The following is a 9,633-nucleotide window of genomic DNA, read 5'->3' as shown; positions in this document are numbered from 1 at the left end:
ATAGGTCTTTGCAAAAATGCACATGCAAATAGACTGTTGATTCCCCCACACAGTCTTCTAGTCCAGCTGTGAGGACTGACTGGCTCATCTCTGACTCAGCATGCAGATTTTGTCAACTAAAAAGTGGCGTTGTTTATCTGTTTACTTCATAACAAAAGAGTCAACATGTTCCTGGCACAAGAACTTTTGAAGTTCTGTTTAGACGTATCAACTCTTACGGTCAAGCATCAATACTGATACTGAAACCTCAAGATAAGCATGACCAGTTTTGCTGTAACCAGTTCATGATCAGCCATGGTCTTGTTGCACAGTCATCTCTCATCCAGTCATCTCTGTATTCTGTTTGAGTGTTGCTACTCAGCTATAGTCACACTTGTCACTTGAGGCTGCCCCTATTTCCTTAAACCTAGTCCCCGTTTCACTGTTGAAAGGAGGTCACGTGCTGTGGCTTGGTTTCTGTGAAAACTGAGGTCAAGTATAGTAATTATCGCTGGCTGGCAGCTATCTACACACTAATGGCATTTTGTCAGTTTTTGCTGATTAATGTTCTCACACCTACGCTACCAGTTACACCAATAATAAAGCAATTAACTAGAAACATATCATTCTTATCATTTACAGCACGGTTTTACCCCCGTCTGGAAAATATACCTTTTGTTTTTAATTCAGAAACAATACACTCAACCTTCAGATAACAAACTGAAGTGTGCATGAAACTAACAGAAGACAGTCTAAGACTTCATACAAGGATATCAATGAGGTCCACACCATGAACAAATGAGCTGCTGGATCCAGATGAATGTCTGGATCCGGATCGTTTTTTTAATATTGTGATTATATTGAGAGTCTATCTTAAACATGATGCCTCACTTTTTTTTTTGTTATCCCACTTCAGAAGTGTGTGTGAAGCTGTGATGTGAAATGCCCAATTTTGTCCTATATCAAAATGTCAGCCTTTAAAAAAAACTCAGCTAGTTTGCCCATTGTGTAAGTTTTTTTTTTTTTACTTTCTATTAGGTTTGTTTAATGTTTTATATCATTTCTTGTTTTTTTTACTCTTAGTAAATTTAGCCCCATTCTTGGTTCCTAGTTGCCTTGTAATTGTAATTGTAATCCTTCCTGTGTTCCCTTTCTGCTATGTCAAGTCTTGTGCATTAAATTCATTCACGTGTATGTCTTCCCTATTTAATTATCACATTTCCCGTTTTACTTTGAGAGTTAGAATTCCTTGTGCGTTTCCTTTATTTTTGCTTCTTGTACCTTGTTTTCTGTATGATTTAGTTCACCTGTGTCTTATCTCCACTTTCCCTAATTACCCTTCTGTGTATATTGTCTGTGTATGTTTCTGTTCTCCCTCCCAGTGGTCCCGACCTCTGGTGTTTCTGGTGTTTGAAGGCCTTAGTGTGCTTTCAAGTCTTAGGTTTAGTAGTTATAGTTTTCAGTTTCCTTTGTCCCTCATGATTCACATTTGTACAACCTTGACATCAGTCTGCAGTAAACAGCTCGCTTTTTGTTCGCCTCAGTCTGCCTGTCATCCTGGCTCTAAATCTGACTCCAAAACTTAAAATTGTAGGTTCACCCATGCTCCACTTTTGGTAACATTTTTATATTAATCAGTCCTTACCTTCTGAGTAATCCAACTGACAACACAGTTGGATTACACGCACGCACACACACAGCCAATAATCGCGCATATTATCCTTTAATTGCTCCAATGTGTATATGAGTTGATAAAGAATAACATAACTGTTTCTTAACTTGCACGTTATTCTACAGAAACATTTTGGTTTTTTGTCAGCCAAATGTTTATATTTGAAATGATAAAAAAATTTTGTAATGAGCAATTTGGGACCTATGCATGCAATTGGCATTGCAATGTTTTCAATCCTCATAACATTACACGCCTTCTCATTATCACAAAGTAATTTCTTGGAATGACATTTTTCTCATTAACACCTTTCTATAAGAGTAAAAAGATACCTATGAGGTAAACGATGCCTTACATTAAACGACTTCATCATCCTGTGCTAAGAAGAGGCGAGAGAGAGCGAGAGTGGCAGAGGTGAAAGAGAAAACGAGAGAATAAAAAGCATCAGAGTGCTCGCAGCAAAAGCAGATTTTGGAGGAAACGAGAGAGATAGGATGATGGAAAAATGTGGAGGCTGACGGGGGTATGTTGCTGTGCACAGCCAAGGTGGTCTCCAAAAAGACAGGAGAGAGAGAGAGTGGGACAAGGATGTTGACTGTTAATATGTAAGGTTTTCAGGATGAGTCATCTCTGACATTTTATGAATAGTCCCTTGACACACTTCTCGTCCCCTGCTCAGTCTCAGGCTCAGAGGGTCCCAAGTGACATCTTGCTAAAACCTCTCCTCCACAGTAAGTAAAGATTTTCACAGCATGTATTTTCAGCTATAACTTTATCATTTTGAATGTTTTAGTAGAGCCTTGTAACCTGTTTGCATTAGGATGTAAAGCTGGTCTCTCTTAGTGTTGTATTTTGTATGTGTTTTATCATCAGTGTGTTACAGGCTTTTTTAGAATTTAAAATGTGTGTCCTAACATATTTAGGCAGCCTGACTACCGAATTCTTTTTCTCAGAATGGAAGATGTTATGATATTTATCATCTTTAATCTTTAGTGTGTTTCACTGAGTGCCTGCTGGGATTGTTATGTGAATACATTTGACAGAATCATGATAGTAATACTTTTCCTCCTGTCTCTGCTTACTCCCCTCCTTTTCCTCCTCCTCCTCCTCCTCCTCTTCTTTTCTTGTATGTTTCTTCCCAGATGCGGCCACTCTGTTTTATTTTACCATTACTGTGCTTCCTACCTTTGCTATCTTCTAACCCTGTAAAGCCCACTTGCAGTCCAACACAGTACAGCTGGCCATATATATCACCTACGTTTTGTTGTGAAAAGTGCCCTGCAGGTACAGTAACTTCCTCACATCCCATTAAAGTTCATGGCTGTGATGTCAACAGTAGTGCTTTAACTGCAAACTGATGTTTCATATATTCCAGGTGAGTTTATGGCCAGACGCTCACAGAAAAACTGTGACCATAAATGTGAACCCTGTGAAGCTGGGAAATACACAGCCGGCTACAACACGGCGATGAACTGTGAATTTTGTGACAGCTGCAGTAAACGTGAGTAACTTCACATCTTTAGCTTTGGGCGTGGAGGCGCTACAGTACATGTGAGGATTTGAAATGTGTGAAAACTTTAAGGCAATTTTTAGACTGACAGCACAAAGAGCTTTAGTGGCAGGAATGATGACGTAGTGGGTTTTACGACTTACACGTTTTTCTACAGACACATTGATTCGAGCTCTTGTACACAGATATTCCCGCTAGAGCGCACCTGTTATCTTTTAAGCAGATAGAAGAATGACAAAGCATTACAGTAAAAATACTACTCAGGACCCCCCCTCCCCTTGTTATAGTGAAACATGTGGTTGCTTATACATTTTGTGTTAGTGTGTGAGCTCTATCATGCTCTCTCTTGATGTGAGATGTGTGAGTGAGTCATTAACTCTCTGTCAACCTGACCACTGCATTTGACCAATGACTCCACAGAATTTTGACAAAGTCAGACTGCTAGCTGTTTCTCAACTCAGGATTTCAGAGAAGTTTGCATATACAAAACTTACACAAGGGGATTTCCCATTTCATGTATCAACGGGGGGATACAGTCAGAAGGAGATGAAAGACAGAAGGGGAAGAGAAGGGGGTCTGTGAAACCAACTGTGAGCCAGCACTGGGGTTTAATATGATGAGATTCTGCAGCAGAAGTTTGTGTTTACACAGTAATCTCGACATGGTCTGCGGCACAGCCCACCGAGACAGGAGGAGGCTGAAAAAGCAGACCATCTTCATGTCAGTGGAAAAAAGAGCAAAATACCAAAAAAGCAGCAAACAGTGGAAAGAGCAGAAATGTCATGTCCTATGTTATTATTACTCAGGGCTTTGTGCTGGTACAGGTGAACAAAACAGCATGTCGTGCCTTTTTTAAATGTCACTGTGGAAAACAGACAAGAGAAAACACAGAACTGAGACAAATTTGAGTTTCTCGGTCTCAATTTTGGCTACATGTGCATTTTAGCTGAATTTGACTTTTTTGTGTGTCAACCAAGAAGCCTTTTTTACACATATCATAATCAAAGGGCTCACATACCTTTTTCCAAATTACAAACCAGATACATATAGACATTTAACATCGACCAAACATCTACTTATTGTTTATACACCTGCACATTAGAACAACTGTTTACATTTCTTCAGCAGAGGAAGGTGGGCGTTCAAAGCACAAGAAGGGGCTTTATACCAATTAACGGCTATGGAAATAATTCAGCCCACTCAAAAACTTTGCATAGCAGAGCAGTGATATAAAAAGTGCTTCTGTGTTGTTGGTGCCAATGATTTGTTGGTGATGATGATAAGAGTTTGGATGTGTGGACCTCAGAGGGCTTCATGGAACAAAATGCTTGGTTACCTGTTCTCTTCTGTTTACTACTCTGTATGTTTATGCTGCTTACTGCTCTCACTGCATTTTAATTCATTATTATAAGACAGCAGAGTAAAACAGTGCTGAGCACACACGGAAGAGTCGCTGCCAGCTTTAAAATGTCCACAGTCCTCGTGTTGTGACCTCAGCTGCTCATTTTATAGTAATCTGTCTGGAAAAAGTGAAAATATTTTTATTCTGCTTGTGGACCGCTGTTGGCTGGTGAGCTTTTAAGACTCTGCATGTTGTGCTACGTCCCTCTGTAACCCTAAATGCCACAAAATGATTTCTGTTTACGATTTTCACTTTGTGTGTTTGGTTTTGGGATGACTGTGACTCTTTGGAAGTCATATAAGTAGTTCGCTGATTGCTAATATGTAACATCAGATTGAGGTGTGCACACTAAAGCATCATTTAAGAAAGACCTTGTTTCATCAAACTGAAATTCTCTAAAGAAGAAGCACCAGACGTGATAATATAACGGTCTTATGACTTCAAACCAGAATCTTTACCTGTCGTGCCTAGCTTTGTGAGTCATTTCACATTTTCAGTTTTATCACAAAGACATCCTTTGCACACACTTTCAACTTTATCCGTCTTTAAATCACTTTTAACAATGACCGTGTTTTTCCACAGCAAACATGGAGGTCAAGACAGAATGCAGCGCGACTCATAACACCGTGTGCACATGTAAGGCTGGCTACAAGTGCAAAGACCAAGACTGTAAAGAGTGTGTATCCACAATCAAACCCACCGTCCCTCCATCTACTACTGGTAAGTGAGCCCTTCTCGGCACAGTCAACTAAATGTGAAACAATTGTTGACACAGTGGTTATCATTTATTCATTGCAGTGTTTTGTTTTGAATAGTTTCAACCATAACACACTTGAGGGCCACGTGCAGCATCACATTCTCATTAAGGAGCTTTGTCGTTTTGCATTCTTTCATTAACAATTTGCTACAGATTATCAGTGTAAAAGCACAAAAAATAACATTGTAGATGCGTTGCCCAAAGACATAAGATCGGAGACTAATTTAACACTACCATGAAAAGCAATAACATAACAGATATACTCATCTTTTACACCAAAATGATTTAGGCGTCAAACTTGTCTGAGTGTACAGGCTGAATCACAAAAGGGCAGCAAATGCTCATTTTTCATGAGAAGTTACTCATTTAACTACATCTGGGAATATAACTTCTTTTTATTTAAAAATACTCCTGAGAACCCATGAGTTCAAATGCCTTATTTTATGAAAACAAGACTGAAAGTAGCTCAGAGTAATAAGTTTGTTAAAAGAAACTGTTTATTTACATGTATGCACAAGAGCATTTACTAGCGTGTTTGTCTGGATCCAGTGGGGTACCTACAAACAAGGAAACATTCACACTCAAAAAATATTCATGCCCAAAGTGGTGACGTTAAGTAATCTGATTACATGAAAACATTCAGTTACGTAAGTACAACGTAAAATGTTCAAATTAATGGAATCTGGCCAAATGAAACTTACATTGAGCTCCCTAAAAAAATAAATCACAATTAATTAATTAAATGAATAAACCTTTGATTTGATATACTTCAGTTTCATTTTGTGTTTATGAGGGCAAAGACTAATTTTTTGAGTGCATATTTTAACCCAAAGAAAAGAAGATATCAACACAAAAGTACCATCAGGATATTGCAAAGCAGCACTAACGTCAAGACTTGCTTAGAGAAACCCAATCATAGATAGTCATCACCCACAACCCTACAGAGGTCAGTCAGCTCTATGTGGCCTTTTAGCATCTTTCAGCTCGTTGTTTCTAGTTTTTAAAGTCTGCCAGTAATGAGTTTAGATGCACTTAACGCTGATGTCATCCACCTTAAACCCACTGTGTCTGCGAGGGACAAGTATGCACTCTGAGGTGATAACATCAGTGTTTAAAAAGTGTTTAAAATTCTCTAAAGAAGAAGCACCAGACGTGATAATATAACGGTCTTATGACTTCAAACCAGAATCTTTACCTGTCGTGCCTAGCTTTGTGAGTCATTTCACATTTTCAGTTTTATCACAAAGACATCCTTTGCATACACTTTCAACTTTATCCGTCTTTAAATCACTTTTAACAATGACCGTGTTTTTCCACAGCAAAAGTGGAGGTCAAGACAGACTGCAACCCGACTCATGTGTGCACATGTAAGGCTGGCTACAAGTGCAAAGACCAAGACTGTAAAGAGTGTGTATTGATACCAGCCACAGTCAAACCCACCGTCCCTCCATCTACTACTGGTAAGTGAGCCCTTCTCGGCACAATCAACTAAATGTGAAACAATTGTTGACACAGTGGTTATCATTTATTCATTGCAGTGTTTTGTTTTGAATAGTTTCAACCATAACACACTTGAGGGCCACGTGCAGCATCACATTCTCATTAAGGAGCTTTGTCGTTTTGCATTCTTTCATTAACAATTTGCTACAGATTATCAGTGTAAAAGCACAAAAAATAACATTGTAGATGCGTTGCCCAAAGACATAAGATCGGAGACTAATTTAACACTACCATGAAAAGCAATAACATAACAGATATACTCATCTTTTACACCAAAATGATTTAGGCGTCAAACTTGTCTGAGTGTACAGGCTGAACCACAAAAGGGCAGCAAATGCTCATTTTTCATGAGAAGTTACTCATTTAACTACATCTGGGAATATAACTTCTTTTTATTTAAAAATACTCCTGAGAACCCATGAGTTCAAATGCCTTATTTTATGAAAACAAGACTGAAAGTAGCTCAGAGTAATAAGTTTGTTAAAAGAAACTGTTTATTTACATGTATGCACAAGAGCATTTACTAGCGTGTTTGTCTGGATCCAGTGGGGTACCTACAAACAAGGAAACATTCACACTCAAAAAATATTCATGCCCAAAGTGGTGGCGTTAAGTAATCTGATTACATGAAAAAAATTCAGTTACGTAAGTACAACGTAAAATGTTCAAATTAATGGAATCTGGCCAAATGAAATTTACATTGAACTCCCTAAAAAAAATCACGATTAATGAATTAAATGAATAAACCTTTGATTTGATATACTTCAGTTTCATTTTGTGTTTATGAGGGCAAAGACTAATTTTTTGAGTGCATATTTTAACCCAAAGAAAAGAAGATATCAACACAAAAGTACCATCAGGATATTGTAAAGCAGCACTAACGTCAAGACTTGCTTAGAGAAACCCAATCATAGATAGTCATCACCCACAACCCTACAGAGGTCAGTCAGCTCTATGTGGCCTTTTAGCATCTTTCAGTCTGCCAGTAATGAGTTTAGATGCCTTTAACGCTGATGTCATCCACCTTAAACCCACTGTGTCTGCGAGGGACAAGTATGCACTCTGAGGTGATAACATCAGTGTTTAAAAGTGTTTAAAACAACAACAAATTAAAAAATAAAATATTTGTTATCGGATCGCATTTTTCATGAAACACAATGAAGAAATGTTGTTTACAACTTACAGCTTAAACAGATTTTTTTTAATTATGGTTATGTTTTGGCACCATCAGCACTTCACAAAGGTTAGGGAATTTACTAACTTCATGTGAAGTGCTTGAGTTGCCTAAACCTAACCACAGAGGAGAGCACAGACACAGGTGAGAATGTGAGAATTGTGCACTTCTCTTGTCTACCTCAACAGCCTCCTGGCAAAGCTCTGCGCAGTGCTTAAAGGAAATTTCCTTTCATGCCTCCATCCCCCCTACAACATAACTCAGTAACAGTGTAGCAATCCATGATAACAAGTTCTAGAAGACAGGCAGATTTAGGGGTGTAGTACATGAATCTGTTAACTGATTCAAAGTCTTAATGTCGTGTCCTGTGTTATTATCACTCTGGGCTCTGTACGAGGGCAGGTGAGCAAAACAGTCTGTTGTCTCTTTTTTTAAATGTCACTGTAGAGGCCCTAGTTGTAGCATGTGTTTTCCTGTACTGTAATCCTGCCTACATACAGTAATGTGGACAGGTCATAGTCAGAATCCCTAAAATGTTTCTGATTCAGCTGAAACTGTTACATGACTAAAAATAATCCAAACAAATGAGCTGTTAATAATGCTTGGAAGCTATTTGCATGTTCTTGTAACTGTTTGCCTCTTCTGTAGTAACCGTGGAGAAAGGACACACACACACACACACACAAACACATGATGAAATAAGTTAAACATTAGGGACAAAAGAGTGAGCTCACTGACAAATCCAAGCCACAATAGTGTCATCTTGTCATCGAACTAATAATGCCTGCAGTGAGCTTATAAGGTTCTCTTTTTTTTATGTTTCCCTCTAGTGGCGACACCTGATGTTACCACCACCAGGCTCGCCACTAAACCGATTGCAGGTAAAGTAGCCAAATTGTGTTGCCTGTGAAATTATTGAACTGATGTAAATTATGGAAACTAACTCTCTCATGTGTTATTATAGATACGGTGTGGTTCCTGGTGATAATTGCCCTCCTGTGTACAGGAATTGCACTGGTTGTTGTGACAAAAATCAAGCCATTTTTAGTCTGGATTAGGTTCACTCACGGTTAGTAGATTTCTTTTAAATCACTTAATATTTTTCTTAGAACTTTTGTGTTATAAATACCCCCAAATGTTTAAATTCTTATTAAAACCATCCCGTCATTTCTTGCTGCTTAGGGTACTTCTTGGCTGAAAAACCTGCCACACAACCTGCATGTGATGAAGAAGTGTCCAAGCCCGTCCAGGAAGTGTGCGGGAAATGTGACCAACCTATGTGTTAAAGACCAGATCTGGAATTTGGAGGAGCGAGAACCTAACAAGACACTCGGTGGCACATCCCAGATGGAAAACATTCGTCACTGCTTTTGGACATTTAAATGGAGCTAAAAGGCACTCCGCGCCGTGCTGATCAGTGGAATGCCAGAAGGTGGAAAGTTTGAAACTGTTGCTGTTTCCTGAGAGGACAGATGATCATTTTGGCATCTGTGACTTTGAAGTGTATAAAATTGTGGTGGGTAAAAATCTTGGAACTGATAAGACAGAGGGGACATTGTGGCAGTGAAAGGAAAGTATGTACTATAGTACATAAAGTTAAACATATTTCATGTATATCTACATATATGTGCAGACATAATTA

The 9,633-nt window shown here is 38.6% G+C and overlaps 1 protein-coding gene across 2 annotated transcripts; it reads left to right on the top strand.

Annotated features, from left to right (window-relative positions):
• The first annotated feature begins 1,810 nt into the window (after positions 1-1,810).
• Positions 1,811-9,284, top strand: LOC309717766 (uncharacterized protein). 2 transcript variants are annotated; one of them, XM_082552586.1, is made up of 9 exons: positions 1,811-2,253; positions 2,328-2,379; positions 2,791-2,932; positions 3,024-3,149; positions 5,143-5,280; positions 6,637-6,777; positions 8,822-8,872; positions 8,956-9,060; positions 9,174-9,284. In XM_082552586.1, the coding sequence occupies exons 3-9, from the start codon at positions 2,791-2,793 to the stop codon at positions 9,275-9,277; spliced, it is 807 nt and encodes a 268-aa protein (XP_082408712.1). In that variant the 5' UTR covers positions 1,811-2,253; positions 2,328-2,379; the 3' UTR covers positions 9,278-9,284. The 2 variants fall into 2 exon arrangements, with proteins under 2 accessions (XP_082408712.1, XP_082408711.1); XM_082552585.1 differs by having other exon boundaries at positions 1,811-2,379.
• Positions 9,285-9,633: the final 349 nt, after the last annotated feature.

This window comes from Aulonocara stuartgranti (assembly GCF_965226115.1).
Source record: "Aulonocara stuartgranti genome assembly, chromosome: 11".
Classification (NCBI taxonomy): Eukaryota; Metazoa; Chordata; class Actinopteri; order Cichliformes; family Cichlidae; genus Aulonocara; species Aulonocara stuartgranti.
Note: the sequence above shows the minus strand (reverse complement) of the source record. Positions and strands in the feature narration are given on the sequence as shown.